We start from the raw sequence: 21843 nt of genomic DNA, 5'->3' as shown, positions 1-21843 counted from the left end.
ACACTTGTTCTTGATGTCGCAGCAGTGAGTGTGCAGGATCAGCTACAAGAAGACAGGAGCTGTGCTGACTGCTGCCTCACAGTACCTGAAAGATGCTTTCTTTTCAAGAGTTCTGACTAAAGCATGAAATCTTAAAGAACAAAACGGATATAAAACAACATGCAGTAAAGGGTGATGATCTCACCTGAGAAGTATTGCCTTATGAATTCATTGCTGATTTAAATTTTTTTTAACAAACTGATGAAAGCGTAGTTTTTTGTTTTGTTCTTGTTTGTTTTTTTTTTGTTTTTTTTTACTTTCTTTCTTCCTATTTTCAAGTGAGAATGGGGGAGTTGTCTTTAAAAGTTGGAAACGGGTTTGACCAGTTGACTATAAACTCTTGGATTACACTAAAAAGAGGACTGAAGTAGACTTAAAACTCAAGCTCAAAGGATCATTTAAACTAAAAGTGCTCCCAGAAAGGACGACACAAATACTGTAAATTTCCAACAAACACATAAAAACTTATAATAGTCAATACTAATAATCATGTGAGTTTGTGGCTAATTAAAATTGCCTGAGTGAATACAAGACGTGTCAACTTTGTACAAAAACAATCATATTGTAGATTAAAACTAGAGCGTCATCTAGCGGCTTGAAGGCTTAAAAATATTTCCAATACACATCTGATCAACCCCAAAGGTTTTGTTTAGTTTTAAGTGAGAGCAAATTATCATATACATTATATAATTCGAGTTAATTTCAAATTATTTTATAGGCGTTGAACTGTAATATTTATATCTGCAGCAGCACCATTTTCAACGTACACAGACACATATAAAAACTACCTTGACTGATTGCGACTTTTTATTTCCGGTTTGTCATTCTAATCATTTCAACCAGTTTTAGTTCGGTGTAATAGAAAATAAATAGTTTTCTTTTACTCTTAATAGGCTTATAAAATAGTGAACAAACAAAGTCCACTGTGGGTCGAGCTGCGACATACAATCGTAGATCGTGTATTTAAGCAGTAACTCACTACATTGTGAATAAGAGACATAATGCGCTTTTTTGTTTGTTTGTTTTGTTTTGTTTTGTTTTTTGTCATACGCATGCGTTTTATTTCTTTATATTCTACTTGATAATTAAAATGAATACATTTCGGCTGTAGCCCTATAAAGCATCAATATTGAAATGTTTATAAGATGCGCTCTATAGCCATTGTAAGAATGTTTTTTGTTTTCTTTTTTGGGGGGGAATGGGTTACATTTTTGCTAATATTTCTGATATTACGAAGATGTTGTTTTTACAATACAAAAACCGTATAAAGCTTATGTTTTGTTTATTTATTTGTTGTTTGTTTGCTACTGTCTGGGGTGGCCAAGCGCTTTCTCCCGATAGGTTTTTACTACAGAGTGAGACCTCTTACTCTTCCTCCTCTCAGATTAAAACTCGTTTGATGGGACTTGTAGAGCTACGTCACCCAGTAGGGACAGAGAGAAAAGGCGTTAGGGAAGAGTTTCGTACGGTTGTCATTCCCAACGGAAGAAGAGGGTGTGTTAGAAGTTTACCTGTCCGTTGTTACCTGGCGCATTTGGTAGAACTTTATGTCGGCACTTGAATTTAATCTACGGTAGGGCGTTGAACACTGGCTTCAATCAGGCGTAAAACAGAGAAGGCATTAAAGGTAAGTCCTTGTTGGGAACAAATCATTGGAGAAAGCTGGTTTCGGTGTTACAGGATCGCCATCGTTAGCTAAACAAGCTCCCTGTCACCGACAAACATCAGCAGTCCGTATTGACATAAAAACGTTTGTGCTTTGTTTACGAAACAATAAATGGGTTTGAATTTAAGGTATAAAGACTGGCTTGTATATTTGTCAATAATATTTATTTAACTAATGTTACAGGAAGTAGAACCTGCACTGAAGTTAAATGGGTAGCTAATGTTAACTTAGTCGGTACTCCTTTGCAACAGGTTTCTCAACCATTTCCATAAATATTTCTGTTCATGTTTTTTGTAGAGTTTATTCGATTAAATCACACGTATTTGTGAGTTGTGTGGAAATATTTATTTTTCCAGGATTGGGTCAAAGTACACTGAATGTACTCATATTATGAATACGTGTAAAATCCATCTGTCAGCCTTTGCAGTTTGTTATCCACTGTATTGCAATTAAAAATGTAAAATTATTTAATTTAGATTACTTCATAACCATAGACAGCAGGATTTTACATTTCAGTTATCAAAAAACTGAAAACACAATAAAAACCAAAACCCACCAAAATTTTAGAAAAATATTTAGTATTTTGTGGAAAATTAACAATTTGAAAGTTTGTTTTACATCAGAGTTCCCCATAACATTGAAATATGGACATCTGAATGCAAAATATGTTGTGAATGGTTGTTTAATTGTGTTACTTTAGCTGTAAAACAGCTGAACAAGAAGTGGTTAGATAAACAAGTTTAACTTGGGCGAGGTGATAACATCCGTTTGGTAATCTTTACACTAAAGCAAGCTGTCACAAACTAACTCTTTTTTTTAGGACATCCATTATTGTTCAGAGACACAGATGTTGCATTTTAATCTATTTTTTTTTATACGTTGTCTTCTTCCAGGATGCTAAGAAAATCCTGACACGTGGCCCCAACATGAGCGTGACATCATGGTTTCTGGTCAGCAGCTCGGGCACACGCCACAGGTTGCCCCGGGAGATGATCTTTGTTGGCCGGGATGATTGCGAGCTAATGCTGCAGGTGAGCTGCTTTAGTGAAGTTTGGGTTTACACAATACACAGGTCGTCAGTGTCACATGTGACATATGCCCAGGAAAGGTTGGACCTCAGCAGGTCGTATAAGTATGAGGAAAAACTGATGGGAGGCTCCTTGCATGCTTTGCGTGCATGCATTTCTCAGTATGAACCAGGTGACAGTCTCCTCTTACAAAGTTGCCTCTGACAACCTTTTTAAACAGTGACTTAAATTGCAGCTAAAGTATTCCACTGCATTGATTTCTACGTGTTGTTATAAACACAGTTTCATTGTGGTCTTTGTAAAATTTTCTCTCCCCCTTTTTCTTCTCTGTATTTAGGCTAGCAAAAGAGGAACGTTGCCTTAGAGGCATTTGTTTATACTATTATTTTGTGTGTTGTGGCCAGAAATGCTCTGCCAACCACAGAAGCTGGTTAGATTGAAAAGTTGCTCATGTCCGCATTGAGGCGTTGTTGGATTCAGGAAAAACCGCAGTTTCTCCCTCTCTGGAATGGTGCAGACTTTTCTGCTTCTCTGCTGAAGTATTCAGGACCACTGCCTGATCTGGCACACAGTCAGTTTCTGTACCATATAGTTTTAAGCTTTTTTTTAAAATTTTGAGTTCTTTTGTGGCTAATTTAATGCATTTTTCTTCCATTTAAATGACAGCTGAAAGTCAAGAGAGTGGAGAATCCTGTTAGCATGAAAAGCAGATATTCACGTTAAATGATGACTTGTCAAAAAGTTTCCATGACTGCTGCTGTTTCATCAGTATCTCTATGGGCACTGATTGGCCTGTACACCACCGACAACAATAGCATTTTGTTTGTAAATGGGTGTTTTCTTATTTCTTAGTATTACAGTAGCATCAAATGAAGCTAAGGGCAGTCAAGTTAGGAATGTAGTATCCTTTTGCTAAAGCCAGTAAAGTTAAACCAATCAAGGAGCTAAACTAATTGATAAATCCGTCACTGTGGGTTGTAGAGATGTCACGATTGCCTAATTTCACATTTAACTGTGATAATAAATGCTACGATTAATGAATCTCTAAGTTCACCATCACTATAAAAGATTGTGTTTGAACCTTAGCAGCAGATCAGCACAACTTAAACAGAATGAAAGTAAAGTTATACCACGTCTGCATGTTGCCATTTAATTATAGATATATGACCTTGTTTTCTTATTTTCACAGTTCCAGTATTGTTTGTTTTTTTTTAAAAAAAACAGCAGCTTTTCTCTTAAAAGATAGCTGGAAGTCCAAATGTTTTTTCTGCGTCTCAAAATTCCCTAATTGCTTTCAAAAGAAATGTTCAAAACATTTTTTATAATGTAGTTTACGGAAAGAAGCCTCCCAGGTCCAGATAGAGGTCCTGTAGCCTTATCCATCTGATTTTTTTTTTCTTTTTGTTTGTTTTCTTTTTGTTTTTTTTCCCTGAGCGAAATCCAGAGTTAATTTGTAGTATTTATTTATTGTTAACAACCAAAGGGGATTTTGTTGGAATGTGACTTCTTGGTTACTTTACTTTGTTTCTATATTATTTTTTAATGTTTGCATCAAAAGATATAAATAAATAAAACTTAAAGTGGCTCTGTTATGCTCATTTCAGGCTAACTTATTTTAATATGCGAGTCCACAAGGCAGAAATTAATCCAGCATGTTTCACAAACCCCTTTATTTATTTTAAATTGATCCTCTCCGTAGGCCCTTAGATCAGCCTCTGCCAGAAACAAGCAGAATGAGACTCTTCCATCCTGAGCCCCGCCTACCCCTGATGCGGGCTGCCTCTGACGTAGTTGTCGGGAGCGCACACATCAACTGTTTTTGTCATAGAAACACTGTTTGTAGAAATATCAAAGTACCAAGGAAATCTCTAAAACCTGTTGTTTTCAGCGGCAACGCTCACTTGTCTGAGTATTAGAACAGAATATTAGAACACTATAACACTGTAAATAGCATAATAAGGCCCCTTTAAAGACCTAAATGAAGTGTTCAGGCAATTTTACACATTTAGTGTTAACATATATAGAAGCATAATAAGCGTCATAATTGTAAAATCAAGGATATTACTTTGACAGTAATTGTAAGTAAATCTGTAATTGTGACATCCCTGATGGGCTTCAAAGTATTTACTAGATGCTGCTTAAAAGTTTACTAAGTGGGCAGGTCAGCAGTGATAGTTAATAGTTGTTGTGGAACACTTTATGGCAAGCCTACAAATGGTCCATTGGAGAACAGTTTTAATTTAACAAATGAGTTTGGCAGTCATGATTGTCTTTGTGTTGCTGTGATAGAAAAGACCAAAGTGCTAATGAGCAGAAAAGTTTCTGTCATTCTGAATCAGTTGTTCAGTCTGCATGTAATTACAGGAAGCACAATTATGCACTGAAAGGCAAGTATGTGCTCAAAGAATTGAGGGTGGACAGCAGAGTTTAGAACTAAACCAGTTTAGCATGCTACAGTGTTTAAAGTTTGAGTAAAACCTGCCAACAGGATACAGTTATTAGCAAATTATTTAACGCCATTATTACTTCTGAAACGATAAATGTTAAAACTTTAATTTAAAACAGTATTAGCTCATTTTAAATCTGATTTCAGGAACTAATTTAAAGAAATCGGACAGGAGCATGCACTGAATTGCGTCAGCTAAGCTTTTTGAAAGGAGACCAGCTGTTGTAGGTTTGAAAGTTAAATGTTTCTCATTCTTGTATGATAATTGGGTTTCAGCCGCTCAACTGTTTTCCACTCCCTTTGTCAAAATTTTTGTGTCACAATATGCTAATTGTTTTTAGTGGCTGGCAAGTCTGGGCTGCAGGCAACCAGTTTAACTCCTGAAGCCGTGTAGTTGTAATGCAACCAAATATGGTTTGATAGCATCATGCTAATGATACATGCTAATGTACCTTCATACCATCATGTGTGCTGGCTTTTCAAATGTGCACCAATACCAAGTTGGAGTTTTTTTTTTTTTTTTTTATTTATCCTACTTTATTATCCTAGCTGGGAAATTCTTTCTCTGCATTTAACCAATCCTTGTTGCTAGGAAGCAGTGGGCTGCCAGATTACAGTGCCTGGGGAGCAGGTGAGGGTTAAGGGCGTTGCTCAGGGAGCAACCTTACCTTACCTTAGTTGCCAGCCTGGGACTTGAACCCAGGTTCTCCAGACCCAAGCCCACCTCTGTAAAATTTGATGGTCCCCTCTCCTCTTTGGCCATGATTTCCAAACAAAATTTCAGACTTATAGTCATCAAGCCACACAAGTCGTCATTTCAGTTTTCTGCTTCATATCAGTCAATCTCATAAGAACTCAGACTCTTAAGACATTTAAGACATTATTAGTTTTCATCCATTTACCTTGTTTATAGACATTTCTGAGAAATCTCTGTTTTTTGTAATTTATGTCAAATTACAATATACAGTTTTAACATTCACTATATTTGTATTATGATATGTTTTTAAATGTAGGGTTTAAACAGTTTCAAATGCTTGCATTCTGTTTTCATTGCACATTTACACACTTTTTTAAGCATGGCTGTGTGATATTATCATCAGTTAATCATTCAACTTGTATCTCACTAAAAAAAAAATCCTCGTTGCAGTTAAACAAGAATCAGAAGTGATGTATTCACATTATTTTTTAATAAGTTAAATAATTTTATAGTAAATCAGTTCACTGATGTGACTGTTTCTTGCTTTGCTTTTGTTCTGCAGTCTCGCAGTGTAGACAAACAGCATGCTGTGATCAACTATGACCAAAACACAGACGAGCACATGGTGAAAGATCTGGGCAGCTTGAACGGGGTAAGTTACACCATCTTTATCACCCAACTCCCTGTTTCATCCAGAGTTGGGAGAAAAGTCACAGGACCTCTAAGTCTTTTATCTCAAATCCACAACAATTCCAGGAGCACAAAATACGTCTCTGTGTGCCAGAGAAAGTTATTACTGATAATCAAGAATCTGGACTTTCCTGGTGGCTTAGGCCCCCTTTATTTTAATTCCTTGTCTTTGTATGTCACTCTGTAGCCCTCTCAGCTTTCTGCTCTGTTGCCCCTTCATTGCACCATTATTCCATTGAAACCCACAGTTGGGTGGTGGGAGAAACCAGTCATTGTTCCCACAGAGTGTTTCTTTTGGCCCTCGTAACCATAGCCAAACTAATCAGAGCAGAACATGACCTGTAACTGAAATGCTTTCCCATTTACCTTCATTTAGTCTGTGCAGAACAAAGTCTGCTTTTTGTGCATGGTGTTAATCTTGTGTTTCTGCAAATTTAGCAGTCTGAATATTTGCACTGTAAGATCTGTCAGTAACTGTCAACTGAGGCAGAGGGAAATCAATACAGTCATCCAACATTTATGCATTTATTTAATTCTACCCAGTCCTAAAAACTGCATCTGCCATTGCATAATAGCATAATCCAGTCAGTTGTAATGTGCTGGTAGATTAACTTTTAGTGGTAATGAGGCCACTTGCTAAAGCACCTTTATAGTAACAGAGTGCATGCCACAAGGATTTAGTTTTTCAGCAGTGAGTAGGCAAATTTACTTTATTTACAGCAAAAACATACATTATATCTGCTTGATTCTGTTTTGCAGACATTTGTGAATGACCTCAGGATCCCAGACCAGACCTACATCACCCTCAAGCTGTCGGACGTCATTCGTTTTGGTTATGATATCCTTTTTTTTCTTTTAAAGTTTACTCAGACTGCTGCCATTGTCTTGATCATGATTAGGTTTTGTGTTGTTAGAATTCCTGCTCCTCGGTTGCAACAGTTTTAAGTTGATCATTAGCTTGCCTGCGCAGAAATGAGCCAGTGATCAGCAGCTGTTATAGTCAGACATTAATTGCATTTTCTTTCCCTTTGTAGTCCTCTACTGTGGTCTTTGGCATGTTAATCTCGTGTGGTTTTCCAGTCAGGAGTTGTAGATTATGGTCAACTGTGGACAGCAAAGCTCTAAAACCCTTTGACCCCCGGAGTAAAAAACTCATGAATGGTGAAATGTAGTTTAGACAACAATAGACAAATGTAATGATTATGTTTTGAGAGGATGGACCTGTTTGAACTACATAAGCGGGAGAACACACAATGATCTTCTCAAGCTGGGAAAAGGTGGAAATTAAACGCAATTCAAAAATGATTAAAGCTAACTCACATTTGTTATTCTTTAAACAACAGGTGTGCTGTGTATGTGTTAATTGTGCCTGAGTGGGAATGTATAACTAGATTTTAGATGAATAGGTATGAGTAGGAAATGTAGATTTGAGTACTTTAACTCATTCTATACATGCTCATGTGTACATCCTCGAGAAGAGTCAGCACAAGGTCCCAGAGGAAGCTCTAAAAGTAAGTAAAACTCACTACCATTTCCCTTGTTAGCTTTTAGAGCTCTCATGGAAGAGAAATGCTTTATATTGCTCTTTTTAGAATGATAAAACCAATTATTCTCACCTTATTGTCAAGTAGTATGGTGATTACTGTTTTTTCCCCTCAGATATTACTCAACCAATTAATGTCACTTGAGTTACTTATTATTTACAACTTTCTTTAAAATCTTTGTCCAATTTTCAAAAGCATAAGGGCTTTTTTGTGTTTTTCCTGCTTTGTATAATCCGTTTAAGTCTTCAAGTGCCACAAACTTGGTTGAAGATAATAAGATTGAGTTTAAACCAAAGAGGTCCCCAGTGGATATCCTTCCTTATGTGTGTGTGAACAGTTACATCTGTACTGATTGTTGGTTTTTCACATCCTGCTTCCCTTCTGCCTCTGCGCAGCACGAGAAGTACACCAGCCAGTTGCAGCTCGGTATAAAATCTCTGGAATCCAAGATCAAGGAAAAGCAACTGCTTCACAGCTCAGAGAAGAGCAAAGACTCTATCTCCAATGTCAAACTGCAGGACAGGACTGAGCGAAAGGCCCTGTCCCTCACAGGTAAACAACTTTGTCCACACATACACCAACACAGCAGATACATATTAGCAGGAAGGAATGAGGTTTATTGATAACATAAGTTGAGTTGGTTGTTCTTCTCGCCCCCTGGTTTTATCTGAAGTGGATTTGAATATTTTGTTCGCACACATGAGGAAGAGGACGTTTTTGTGAGTCTTCGTGTCCAACGTGACTTTGGACATAAATCCCTTGATAAAGCAACTGTAGCTGCTTTTATTTAGAGCTTCCCTGGTGTGAGATTAGGATGCCATGTGAGCAGAGAGGCTGAAGCTACAATCCTGTGGTGTCGGTAAAGAAATTGATGTTGACATTTTGAGGTTTGGTAGAGTAAGTATACACGAGTAAGGACTGAGACGTTAGATATTCAGTCTTATCTCTGTCAGCCATGCCTGACTGCTAACCAGAGGAGGGGTGCCGCCAAGCATGATGATTGTTTAACATATTTTGTGGAAGAATTGCAGTTCTTAGTTACAACTTGGCACTGCTGTCCATGTACCTAATGGTGGATTTGTCACTAGCTTTATTTACAGTCTTTCACATGCTCTCTTCTCTGAGATGTAAGTCATGTTTTACAGTGCAGGCAACAGTGGAACAGTCAGCAGACTGTTGGCGCTATAGAAGTGCCTTCTGAATTAAACTCATTAACACTGACTAAGCTATTCCAGCTGCTGTTGATCAAGCAGTTTTTGTGCTTTCTGCTCCAAAATTGGACCTGTGAGTTTAGTGGGAAAACTCCAACCAATGCTTAAAATTGGCCTTTTCCATCTGTAGCTTCATGCTCTTCATACTGCCTGCATTGAAATGCAGCATATTGTGATCTCTCTCTCTCTCTTTTTTTTAAATTAACACATCTTCTAGCAGAACCTGAGTATGATTGTATTGCACAAAGTTACCTCACCATATTAACTGGTGAGACACTTTGAAAAAGAGCGTCTGCAAAATGAATGCACTGTAATGATAAATCTGCCATTTCAAATTCTTTAAATGGTTTCACTGAAGCCGTGTTTACTTGTGGTTTTGCAGTTACTGCCTGCACTTAAAGTAGCCTTGCACTGTGTTGTTGTGAGCCAGTTCATCGATGAGATAACTAAACGCTAAACTCACCGTCTCGCTTAATGTACAGCCACAATAAGATAAGGATGGCATTTCACAGTTTGGAGGAAAAAGCTAGATTTTAAAAAAATATAATAAATACTTTAATTTATTCTGATTCTTATTCTGTTTTGCCAACATATTTACTATTTATTTAACACATATGTAGGTTTGTTCTTTGAGATCACATGTAGATAAGCTTCCTAAAACTGAGACTGTTCTTGTATATCTCCGACTTGCATGTGTTCTCATTGACTGAATTTGCTTAACTGGATACATCTATATTTAGCTTCTTTTTCCTGCTAAAGATGTGTGATTTGCTGCCTTAAACTTGCTTTCTGTTGTGCATTTTTTCTTTTAAGTAAAACAACAAATAAAAAACTTGTTAATATTCCCTCCTTCAGTTGTGAGTGGATACCCTTTTCTATGTGGTCATTTTCCCATGCAGCTGTACAGGATGTGGAGTGAATCCAATCCCCAGCTGTCTGCAGGGAAGGCGCTTCAGCTGTACAGTGTGGTGACTCGGGCAGGCCTATGATACCTTACAAGGGTCTAAGACAGTTGAGTTTTTAGAGAAGGAGCAAAAAAGTTAGTCAGCTTTCCCTGATTCAGTGCATTACCATGACATAATTTAAAATAACATAATGTTTTGTCTTCTTGTTTCATGTGCCCAGTGTACTGTTGTTTTTACTCGTGTTTCCTTTAGACTAAACTGGAGGATTGAGTAAGTGGAAAGGAATGGGTAGCATGCCCCTCTGCCTCTCCCGTCACTTTGTTGTCTTATTGTGTGTGTCCAAGGTAACAGTGGTCAAGTGCTGCTGATGCTTGAGTTTTTGTATCCACTTAAAATTCCAATGAACTTGTTTACTGTATCAGGCCAAAAAAAAAGTGGCTCCTGGATTATCTGATTAGTCTATTATAGGCTTGCTAGCATGTGCGTACTAGCATGTTGGGATATGGTAAAGTCTGACTAAATAAATAAATCTCCACCTTGTTGGTTGAAAATGTTTAGGGAATTTATACTCAAGTCATCAAAGAGTGTCTCAATATAGAATCACTGGTTAGGCCTTATCCCGTGTATTATTATTATTATTATTATTATTATTATTATTGTTGTTATTTATTTTATTTTTTTGAAGATTAGGATTAACTGCGTCATCGCCACATGAGGGAGATTATTTGGGTGCTTTGCATGGTACAGCTGGTATCGCGCTTTGACCTCCCGTACTGTGTGTCTTGAGAATATTCAGTAAAAGTGTAAATATCACAAGAAGTATACCACTACAGTTCTCTGATCTACAGTTGTTGTATCAGCAAACGCTTTCACATCATAGTTTTGTCACAAAAAAACAAACATTAATTTACTTATAATTACACAAGTTGGCATATATTAATTTATTTCCTTCCAGTGCCAGAGTAAATTATGTGCCTGATGGTGTTTGTGTGTCTGTTTGTATTTGTCTGCTAGCTACCACAGATTCTCCAATATCCAAGCCTACACCTCTGTATGGCCAACCATCCTGGTGGGGGGAGGATGAAGACCCAGCCAATAAAAGGCTGAACAGAGAAGGAAAAATGCCAGAACAGGAGTCTCCAGGTCAGAGAAAGTGGCTTATATTTATTTGTCTTTGTTATTCATGTATATCTTTAGTGTAAGACACAGTTTGTATTGTAATTGAATTAGATATTTCCGTATCTGTGAATTAGTTCCCAGTTTGGAATGATAAGCTTTTGTAGCACTGCTATCTGATGCTCTCTGTCGGTCACTGAGAGATGGATGGTGTTAAGCCCAAGGCAGGTCTCTGGCTGCCATTTATGGAGTGGTTGCCAGGCCAGTGGGCATTGCCTGTCTGCCTCGTGATGGATTATGACCCTGTAAGCTTCTGAAGGGGGGTGGAAGGGTGATTGTTCTCCTCATGTTGCCCAGACTTAAACAGATTATCACTCAGCTACCCCCCACTGGACTCTGAGCTCCTAAAGTGATATTTGACCACGTCCAAAAACAAACTGTGTGATTCGTTTTTACAACTTAACAACTGAATCCTTCATGTTATTTATGGAAATGTTTAAGAATGACATGGTAATAGATTTCCTCAGTTTTTAATATATTGTACATTTGCATACATAAGAATATACATAGCTGGTACTCTCAGTAGCTCATGTGGAAGCATGACTAAAGCTATACATGTATATTTACTCTAATCTTCTTTCTGTATTGATAACAGAACCTGATAAAGACATTCCCAGATATGCAGTCAATGGTTCATTGTCAGACAGTCAGGCCAAGACCACGTTCTCTTACCGCCGAGAGCCAAGCTACTTTGAAATCCCAACCAAGGAATTCCAGCGACCCACCAAAAAGCCAGAGTCACAGGTTCAAGAGGTTCCAACAAAGGACACTTCAGATCCCACTCAGTGTGTCCCCTCAAGCCCAACACCCCCTGTGGTCCAAAGCCATGCCTCCTTCACCATCGAATTTGATAACTGCTCCCCAGGGAAAATGAAGATAAAAGACCATGTGACCAAGTTTGCGCTCCGCCAACAGCGAAAGCCATCCACGGAGGTAGCTACCACACCTACAGAGGTGATTTCAGCAGAAAGTAAAGTAGCTGACTGGCTGGTCCAGAGCAATGCTAGCATGATGATGAGGTCACAATGTGAAGATGTGCACAGCACAAACGGTGACCCATCAGTTCTGAAGATCACTAAAGGTTGGTCCTTTTGATAAAATTTCTATTTATGTTGGAAAACAGCTCAGATGAAATAATATGCTAGTTGTTAAACTATCTTGTTGTTTCTCCACCAGCAAACCACGGAGAGGATGATTCTCACAATAATTCAGGGCATCCCGCAATAAATGGAAATGATTTCCTCCACTCGGACTCTCGGATTGTTCCCCAGGTTTCTCCACAAACCCGAAGAGCTTCCCCACCACAACGCTTTAACTCCCCAGACTCTGAGGGACCTGTGTCCTACTCTCCATCAGAGTCCCAGTCTATTTCCAGTCAAACAAAGGCTGAGCCTCACCAAGCTTTTGTCATTGAATTCTTTGAGGATAACTCAAGAAAGAAGCGCTCCCAATCTTTCACTAATACCACTGCCCCACCTGAGCCCTCAGGTCTCCACCTCCAGCAGGATAAGGGAAGAAAAAGCTTGAGCCCTACAGGGGAGAGACAAGTCCCACCTTCATCCTCCACCATTCCTCCAACCCAACGTTACACTATCCCACTGAAGGAACCTGCTTCTTCAGGGTTTCAAAGAGCTGGTTCTTTAAGAAAGGAAAAGACTGAAGACCGAACTAGCACTAGCTTTTCGGCTCGCTCTACATCATCTGTGTCTGTAAGACCCTTTAGCAGCGTAGGCCGTAGATCCAAACTTACACAGGAATTTACTGCTGAACTACTTAAACAGCAGAAGCAGAGCTCTTCTTCCAGCTGGAACAAAAGTACTTCTGATACCCCTAAAGCAGCTCAAAGAGGAACAGTGTTAGTTTCAAAATCTGTTCAGAACTCCACAAGCCCTCCTTCATCTGATCGCCCTCTTCAGCCTCGGGCTTCCTCTCCTATCCGCCAGCCTGTTCCACTCAAGGTTCCCATCATGGCTGTGGCATCCCAGAGTGAGGAAGTTAAGAGCCCCAGAAATGAAGAAGATGACAGTCTGAGTGATGCTGGAACCTACACCATTGAAACAGATGTTCAAGATAAAGAGATAGAAGAGGCACGTAACAAGATTGATCAGGCAAGATACTTGTTCTAATTCCTGTTCATTTTACACAAAAGTTGCTTATAGATGAAAATCACAGTATGTTGCTTAAAAGAAGTAAGTTGGCTTTGCTATTCACTAGCCTTGTCTATTTGTCCTGGCCACACTGAGCCATGGATGTTGGTAGTCCCACTTTGTCCTCTCATGCTCTTAAACAATCGCAATACTTTGTTCCTGACAGGTGTTTGGAGTTGTTGACAACCCAGAGCGAAGGAAGCACAGTGAAGCAGAATCATCATCAGCATTTAGACCTGTTGTTGTTCAGGGCAGGGAGGAGCATAGGCAGAGTAGCTGTGGGGAGGTGAGGCCAGCTCCAGAGCAGGGATATAGGCTGGTAAAGGTAACCTCTCCTACTCAGGGTGGGAATGATGAATGGAGGAATAATTTTAACACCAACTCTAATGACTGTTAATAAATATTTTGGGCCAGTAAGTCTTAATTTGCAGCATGATTGCTGTCCTGATTTGGCTTCTTTTTTTATGTGCGTGTGTGTCTCTTTTAATACCTTGTCATGGCTTTTTGTTCTTCTCAGGCTCTGGATTCTTTATTGTTTGGGTTTTTCTCTAACCAGATAATAAAAATAAAATCCATGTTTGTTAAGCAATTGTACTAAATACTTAATAGATTGTTCTTCTGTTAATTTGAATTATTTTAACCAGGGGATCCTGATCTTCAGCTCTGCTTTCTTAAAAATGTTTCTTAAAGCTGATAAATAAGTTGTATTCTTTCTCATACAGGGTCAGCCAGCAGGTGCAGTGTTACAGGGGGCTCCTAAGTGGATGTCTTGCTGGGCCAGCTTGGCAGACAGCTACACAGAGTCTGGCCCTTCGTCTGGCCTCTTTGACATCCCATCCCAGATGGAACTGTCAGGAGGGGGTAAGCCGCCTGACGAGACATTGGTCTATTTGAAATGATAATGAGACGTCCTGATGAATATGAATGATTTTCAGTTTAAGTATGTGTGGTTAATATGCATTAAAAATGTTCCATTTCAGCACGAGGTAACATCATCCATAAGGCCACAATCAGCCGACACCATGATGGCTCAGATGCTGACGCTAGACGCATCTTGCCACAGGTACCGCAGGGGGACCGAAGTGACATTCCAACTCCCAGTATTCATGTTCATTATAACCCTAACTCAACATTCGATGTAGAAAACAGTAGCTCGGCAGCCCCCAGGAATCAAGATGGTATTCACAGGTTAACAGTGCAGGATGATGTAGAGCCTGACAGCCTAAGTGATGCCAGCAAGTCAGATGATGGATCCATCATAGAGCAGAGGAAACCACTGTCAGATACAGAGGAGAAAAAAAGACAGGACAAGCCCAGCCTCCCTGTCAAATCTACATCTTTTTACATTGGATCAGAGGAGGAGTCCAAGCCACAACGTGAAGGCTTAAAACCCAGCACTCCCAAGGCTGAAAGGAAACATGTTAACAGAACTTTCTCAACAGCCACTCTTACCAAACAAAAAGGCAGTGAGGACTCCGGCAAAGTCAAACCAGCTGCATCAGCCCCTGTACTGGGCCACAGCACCAGTCCAGAAAGGAAAGAAGCCCCAGTGCCACTGTTAATCAGACAAGAGAGCTTCACGAAGGAGAAGCCTAGCAATGCTGGACTCCCTAACATCTCTAGTCAGCCATTTCAAAGAGAACCAGACTGTGGATTATTCCAGGGGACCAGCAGTCAGGACACTCATTCTTACCTCAAACAGACAGAGGATGTTCTGGCTGTTCTTGAGGCCAAATTCCAAGCAGAACAATCAGGGGCCACACCTTCTCCCATTATGGACTCTCTTTCTGGGGACTCTGATGTGGATACTTCCAGCACGGTAAGCCAACATAGCAATAAGACCAAGCCAAATTCACCAGTTAGAAACCAATCTGCTGGTAGCCTCCAAAGAGAGAGGTCTTCAGCCAGTACAGCAAGTCAGGACTCGAATCCCCATTCTGCTTCATCTGAAAAGCACCATTCTTATGGATCAAAAAACACCACTAAAACTGAACATGTCAGAAGGCCAGTAGGATTGAGGCGCAGTGTGGGAAAGCGTGGCTCCACAGACCTAAGTGATGACCCTCAAAGCTTACCGTACTCTGATCAAGAGTACAACAACCAAACACGGAAAAAGTACAACGTGCCCCTTCAGAAGGAGGATGGCAAAACCTCCAGAGCATCTCAAGCCTTGAACCGTGCCAACAGTTTAACAACCCCAAGACCCACCAGGGCCTCCATGCTCCGCCGCGCTCGACTGGGAGAGGCTTCAGACAATGAGGGGACAGAGATAGACAAGATGCCAGGCAATGCCGTTGTTAAGCAGCCCCAGGAAACAAAGAAACTCTCCAGACTGGATATGCTAGCTATGCCTCGTAAGCGGACTGGTTCTTTCAACACACCCAGTGACAACGAGGCCTCTTCCACCCCACAGTGGACAGGCAGAAGCACAGGATTCTCCAACCGTAGCACAGAGTCGAGTTCAAGCTCCATTCAAAGGGTCTCTACTCCAGGGGCAAAGCCTGCGGAGAGGCCACAGAAGGCAGCGCTCAGCAGAACTCCTGTCACTCGTGCACGCTCCAGCAGCGCCAAATATGCTAGTAGCACAGCAAGTAAGTATATTACATTCATATGCAGTATACCTGTTTAATCAGATTGGAAAAACACTAAATTGTAGTCAAATAAGCCATGCAGGGAGGAAAAAAGTTGTGTCTATATTCAAAGAGGGACATATTTAGTCAGTTTATGAAAGTGGTGAGTTGGTTTGAAATATTTATTGGTCACAGATAATGCAAATTGATGCTTCTGTTATGTTTAGCCAACCTGAAGCTGTGTTTCATATGGGAACTGGCTCTGGGATTTTACTAACATCAGTAACGTCAACTTTAACACTACAATATCTTTCAGGAACCTTCCATTTCTCATATCTTCAGTGTACTTGTAAAGCAAATGATGACAAGGAACTTGTTTTTTCTTCTACTGTTATGCTCTGAGGATATGTGATGGTTACCATTCTGATCCTGACCTAGCATAATGTTTCACGGTACACACCTGGTTATTTTTTTATTTTATTTATTTTTTTTAACTAATTGGCTCTTATCTTGTACCTGGCTGCTGTTCTGTGGGAGTCAACTTCTCATTTCACTTTGTGAATTACTTTGAATCTTAAAAGGACAGTGAAGAAGTTAGACATTAAGACAAGGACTTCCTTAGCACCGCTTCTTTTACTCACACTGGGAAATGTTTTGGTGACTCATCTGAAATACTTGGTGGTGTATTTTTCCTGGAGGTATTCTTTCATGGCACCTTCTTTTCTCTCTTCTTTTCCCAACTTCTCTATCCCCTTTTTCTGTAACTCAAACCAATTCACTACACCAAGGCTCCAGGAGGAGACAGAAAGGCTCTGACTATACTTCTACCTCAGATGAGGAGTACGACTCAAACCGGAGCAATCTTAAACACAAACGCTCCCAACATTTCCCAGCTTCTCATAGTCAGCCTCGGGCCCAGCCAGTGGTTGCTCGACATCCAAAATCCTGCAGCAGAGGTTCTGAAGAGGAGAACCAGGAGGGACACAACTTCCAAAACTGGTCCGCCCACAGTGCTGAGATTGCACGGTAAGAAGTATCACTGCTATCTGGTGTGCTTGCTCAGAATATGGTGAATTTGTGTTTCTGTACCACTGACAGAAATATTTATTTACTTGCAAGAGGTATTAGTGTTGGCGTCTTCACATTGCATTATTTACATCTGTTACAAAGCACAAGTATAAAAATGGGAGCTTTACATTTACCTTTAGTCAGTTTAGTCATTTAGTAGCTACTTTTGTGGCTTTAAAGTGAGGAACATTTTAGCTTAAGTACAGTAAAACCAGGTATATGTATTAAGTGCTAAATCAGTTTTTTTTAATAAAAAAATTACAAATGGAGCAGGTACATTTGTACAAAGTAAACAGAAGTGTTTCTAAGTATAAGTTAGCAGTGTTCAGAGAAAAAGGGTTTGGAGAAATTAGTCCCTCTGATAATAATGGGCAGTTTGTTCCTTCATTGTGACATAAATGAGCAGCCTGGACTGGGGATTTACACAAAAGGACATGTTTTTGTTTGGAAATTTCTCTGAGCTTGCCAGAAGGAGGGAAATGTAATTGATTTACAACAATGTGATTTTTAGGCTAAATTAAAATCATATTAGCACAATGCAATATTATATATATAGCACATTTTCAGGGTCTTTAAGTCTAGACAGACTGATTACACACCTGAGCTTAGACATCAGCACATCTTATCTATGCTTCTGGGATAAGGTCACATCTTCACTGACAATGAACTTTAGTATATTTATACTCAAAAGCTCCCTGACTGTGTTTTGGTTTGCTATTATCTTCCACTCGCTGCTAGGCTGAGTCAAGACCTTGCCAAAGACTTGGCTATCTTAGCCAGAGAGATCCATGATGTAGCAGGTGACGGTGAGCCTCAAATGCCCGGAGTGGATCATAATGCACCTGTTGCCTCAGCAACTGCTCATGGACAGGTACATCCCACATCCTTGTAGAATGTCATTTTGCTTTTTAGTTAAATGAGCTTCTGTGAAACCTGCACTGCTTTCAGTCCATGCATTCAGGGGCAGTGGAAAGCAGATGCACATCTCTTAAATGTTTTGTGGTCCTTCTCTTAATGAATAAACTCCAAAGATGTGATATTCAAAATATTATTAGCACAAATCTTGAACTCAGTTTTTGCAAGTGTACCTTTGTTTTTCATTGTGAAACACAGATTAAACTGATAGTAGAATATAAATCATTGGAAATTAAATTATTCCTCCAGTGAATGAGTCTTTCTACATATTTATTAGTTCAGCTTTTTAAAAACCCATATTTGTTTGTGTAGTTTTTAATCACTTATTGCATTTTATGGTAAATCCAATAAGCATATGGTAAAAATATTTTTGATATCTTGGGTGCATTTATTTAAATTTTAAGTTTATTATTTGAAATTTATTGCATTGTAAGTGATAAAATTGCAACACTTTCTTAAATAGGCAATATCAGATTTTGTCTGTTCCTTAAAACTAACCTCTGGAGGTGATTATGTTCCAGCTGGTTTCACATACCCCAGAGACTGGATCAAACCACAGAGTCCAAAAAGGTTGTACACCAAGAAGAGAGCCTGACCAGAGCTCTGGTGATCGTGAACAGAACTCCAGGCAACAAGCTCAAACAAGAGACGAGGTCTGACCCAATTCCTCGTTTTTAAATGTCCTACGATGGATAAACGCTTCAAGTCATTTCACGTTTTTTCCTGCAGGTCATAGGGGATAGTTTGATGCTGAGTCCTGTGCATCAGGTCATAATGGCTATCAGAGAAAACATGGAGCAACTTGCTGACAAAATTAAGTAAGCTGTGAAGAACAAACATCACACACCCTTAACATATGCCCCATGTTTAATCTGGCTTTGATGAAAAACTTTATTGATCCTATCAGACAACCAGGAGGCACAGAAATGTAATCTTATTTAATTACAGCAACTTGGTGAGTCAGCTCCCAGACAATATGCAACTGAGAGGAGAGAGATTTAATCTTCTGAGTAGATAACATGTGAATGAAAAAGTTTTTCTTTTTTTGAGATTTAACCACAGGGTGTTTTTCTTGAAATCATAAGATATCAGAAAAGAAGCATAAGCTAAAGTGTAATATCTTTATTCTAAATGCTGAAAGAGGCTCCAGACTAAATCAACAAAGGTTCAGACACAATGATATGTCATCCTTTCCTTTGAAACATTGTAAGACACATTAAAACACCTGCTTTTGGCTTAATGCACTTAGGGTACTATTTCAAGACCGGATGGATATCTGGGAAGAGATTGAGGCCAAGATGAATTCTGACAGTGATTTTCCTGTTTTCAAAGCTAATGACAAGGTGAGAGATGCTTTATTTTCAGGCTTTATGCTTACTAGATAATGATGTTCCTTTGAGCTTAGTGAGATATCTGTGTTTCAGGAAATCACATCTATGTTGAGAGAACTTTGGCATGTTAAGAGACAAATTGAGGGTAAGTAACAAACTTTTTGACAGAAATCTAGGGAATTTGTATCTTTTATGCTTTATAAACAAAAATGGAGTAGTGATTTTGTGTCTATTCTTTGATTTCAGTCATTAACACAGTTTTGGAACCCAGTGGTACACAGGAAGCTACCAGCAGCTCAGCTTCTGCTGTCTCCTCCTCGTCTGGAGTTCGGTCTTCCAAACCTCCATCATCACGAGACTGGAGAACAGTCCACTCTGTCTCCAAACGTGGTGGCGGCCCGCGGCCCAGCGAGAGTGTCCGGAGAGCAGCTGTCACTCCAGACGATCTCAGAGAGGGTTACTTAGTTTGAGATTAGATACAAACACTCTCGATTCACCAGGTCTGAACTTTTGCTACAACTCCACAAACCCAGGTGCCAGCAAATCATGCACAAGTGAAACCAGGTGGAGGTGGAAGTGATACTAGATTCACAGAGTGACAGTGTCCTGCTCCACCAAACATACTCACTTCTGCATTGTGAACAGTTCAAACTAAAAACAGTACAGTGGCGTAAAACTCAGTCCAGCCTGCACACATCTCTCTTAAAGCAGAGTGAATGGGAGGCATCATGTGAGGCTGTGCTTTAATAAAGCACAGTGACATTTCAGAAAATCTCACTCTGAAAGCCTGCAACTTGATTTTGTGTTAGACTTGACTCTTTATTTACCGGTGATGTGACCAACATAGCTGATTTTTATGAGAGCTTGCTGTAATGATACGGCTAACTTAGAACCAGCCTGTGCATAATTATCTCTGGGAAATCTATAAATACTTTAAACATTAGTGTTTAGTGGCAAATCACATTTTTGAGGTATATTTTTTATTTAGCAAAGAGCTGCAATTATATCTTGTAGATGTCTATGTACTGTGTTTGTATCCTCAACCCTATTGTATTTCTTTGTATTTTTTTCCCCGTTTTTTGTGTGTGCCATGTTCCTTTTTGAAGACTAGATTTGTGGAAGAATGTAAACTATTTATTGGTGGTCTTTTGTGATTTACACCAGGACTTTGGGAGAGACTTGGTACCCTGTTGTGCCAGAGCAGTTAACATTATATTACAAAGTTGCTACAAGGCAGTATGGTGTGTATGCTTGGTAACATTTCCCTCCTGAGGAGAGGAACGCTACTTTCTCCAGCCAGGGGTTGGAAATCCCTCAGGAATGTGTGATCTGAATGGGAGGAGGAGTTCAGTCCCAAGTAAAAGCCACTTAGCAACCAAAGTGGTTGTAAAAAATACTTTTTGGATGTTTTGAACTATTCCTACTTTTGAAAATTGTGTTGTGTGACAAAAACAACAGTGGTATTATTAGATTTTGTGTTAGCCCAGAGGTTTTTGCCAAAGACCTTCATAAAAAAGTGTTTATACTGAGTTCATTACAACCTCCAAATGAATGATACACACACTATGAGCTATCAGAGAACTGTGGTTAGTTTATTTCTTGAAGCTCTGAGCCACAAATTCACTTTTTTAAATTCTCACGACAGAAGAAATGTAATTTTTGCATTTAAGTTGACAGAATTGTGTGAAAGTGTAAATCTCAATGACTAAGGATCTCCACATGTCCCTCAAATTACCTCTCACTTTTGTGTTTTGCACTATTGTATTCAGCATTGGCCCTTTAGTCTGATATGCTGCATACCAAAAGCTTTTTTTTCTTCTTTTTTTCCCAATGAAAAACTGTAAGCATCTGATGCCGGGGAAGCTTTTGCAGGGAAAGATGCAACCAGCAAGTTTTTGTTTTACTATTTCCAATACGGATTGTGCAAACGTTTGTAAATGGAAAGTACCTACAAGTGCCGTATGACTGTGGGGATGATCCAGAAAGTGTTTACAAACTCAAGTAAAAACTGAATGTTTCTTAGTCTTTCCAAACTTATTGCTGCTACGTGTCTATTGGACAGATTTACCTGTTGCTTTCTTGCAGCAGTTGGAGAAAGTCAGAGCTGAAATATGAGTTGCATGTCATTTATTTGATATTCACTTTCTTTTTCCACATCTTTCCACCCCTGATGCTTTGGTTGTAATTTGCAGCAAATATTTATGTTTATTTGTGTCATTTCTTAAATGATAATGATTTTTTTTTTGTTTGTTTTCCCAAATAAACTTGATCAGTATACCCGTCTTAGTGCATTTTGTTAAGCCTATGTTGTATTTCCTTCTTACATTGTACAGTTTCTGAACAAAAATATAAAAAGGGTATCAAAAGCTGAAATGAAAGTGAAAACAGGAACTGTTTGGCTATATTAAAC

General features: G+C 39.2%; 1 protein-coding gene across 2 annotated transcripts; it reads left to right on the top strand.

Moving 5' to 3' along the window:
- The first annotated feature begins 1474 nt into the window (after nucleotides 1–1474).
- On the top strand, nucleotides 1475–21710 carry cep170ba (centrosomal protein 170Ba). Of its 2 annotated transcripts, XM_041971557.1 has the most exons (19): nucleotides 1475–1666; nucleotides 2599–2736; nucleotides 6439–6528; nucleotides 7326–7404; nucleotides 8019–8077; nucleotides 8506–8662; nucleotides 11241–11369; nucleotides 11998–12483; nucleotides 12579–13510; nucleotides 13716–13874; nucleotides 14272–14410; nucleotides 14530–16140; nucleotides 16908–17145; nucleotides 17926–18058; nucleotides 18624–18755; nucleotides 18832–18920; nucleotides 19352–19445; nucleotides 19527–19578; nucleotides 19680–21710. In XM_041971557.1, exons 2-19 carry the CDS (start codon nucleotides 2632–2634, stop codon nucleotides 19901–19903), a joined length of 4908 nt encoding a protein of 1635 aa, XP_041827491.1. In that variant the 5' UTR covers nucleotides 1475–1666; nucleotides 2599–2631; the 3' UTR covers nucleotides 19904–21710. The 2 variants fall into 2 exon arrangements, with proteins under 2 accessions (XP_041827491.1, XP_041827492.1); XM_041971558.1 differs by lacking the exon at nucleotides 13716–13874.
- Nucleotides 21711–21843: the final 133 nt, after the last annotated feature.

Source organism: Melanotaenia boesemani, chromosome 20 (genome assembly GCF_017639745.1).
Source record: "Melanotaenia boesemani isolate fMelBoe1 chromosome 20, fMelBoe1.pri, whole genome shotgun sequence".
Classification (NCBI taxonomy): domain Eukaryota; kingdom Metazoa; phylum Chordata; class Actinopteri; order Atheriniformes; family Melanotaeniidae; genus Melanotaenia; species Melanotaenia boesemani.
The sequence above is the reverse complement of the archived record's forward strand: the minus strand, read 5'-3'. Positions and strand labels throughout refer to the sequence as shown.

Bases quoted from the DNA above. Each gene is read 5' to 3' on its own strand.
- cep170ba (XM_041971557.1), top strand. From the start codon at position 2,632: ATGAGCGTGACATCATGGTTTCTGGTCAGCAGCTCGGGCACACGCCAC. The intron at 8,078-8,505 runs GTAAGTAAAACT...GCCTCTGCGCAG, and splicing joins TCCCAGAGGAAGCTCTAAAA to CACGAGAAGTACACCAGCCA. The intron at 16,141-16,907 runs GTAAGTATATTA...CACTACACCAAG, and splicing joins ATATGCTAGTAGCACAGCAA to GCTCCAGGAGGAGACAGAAA.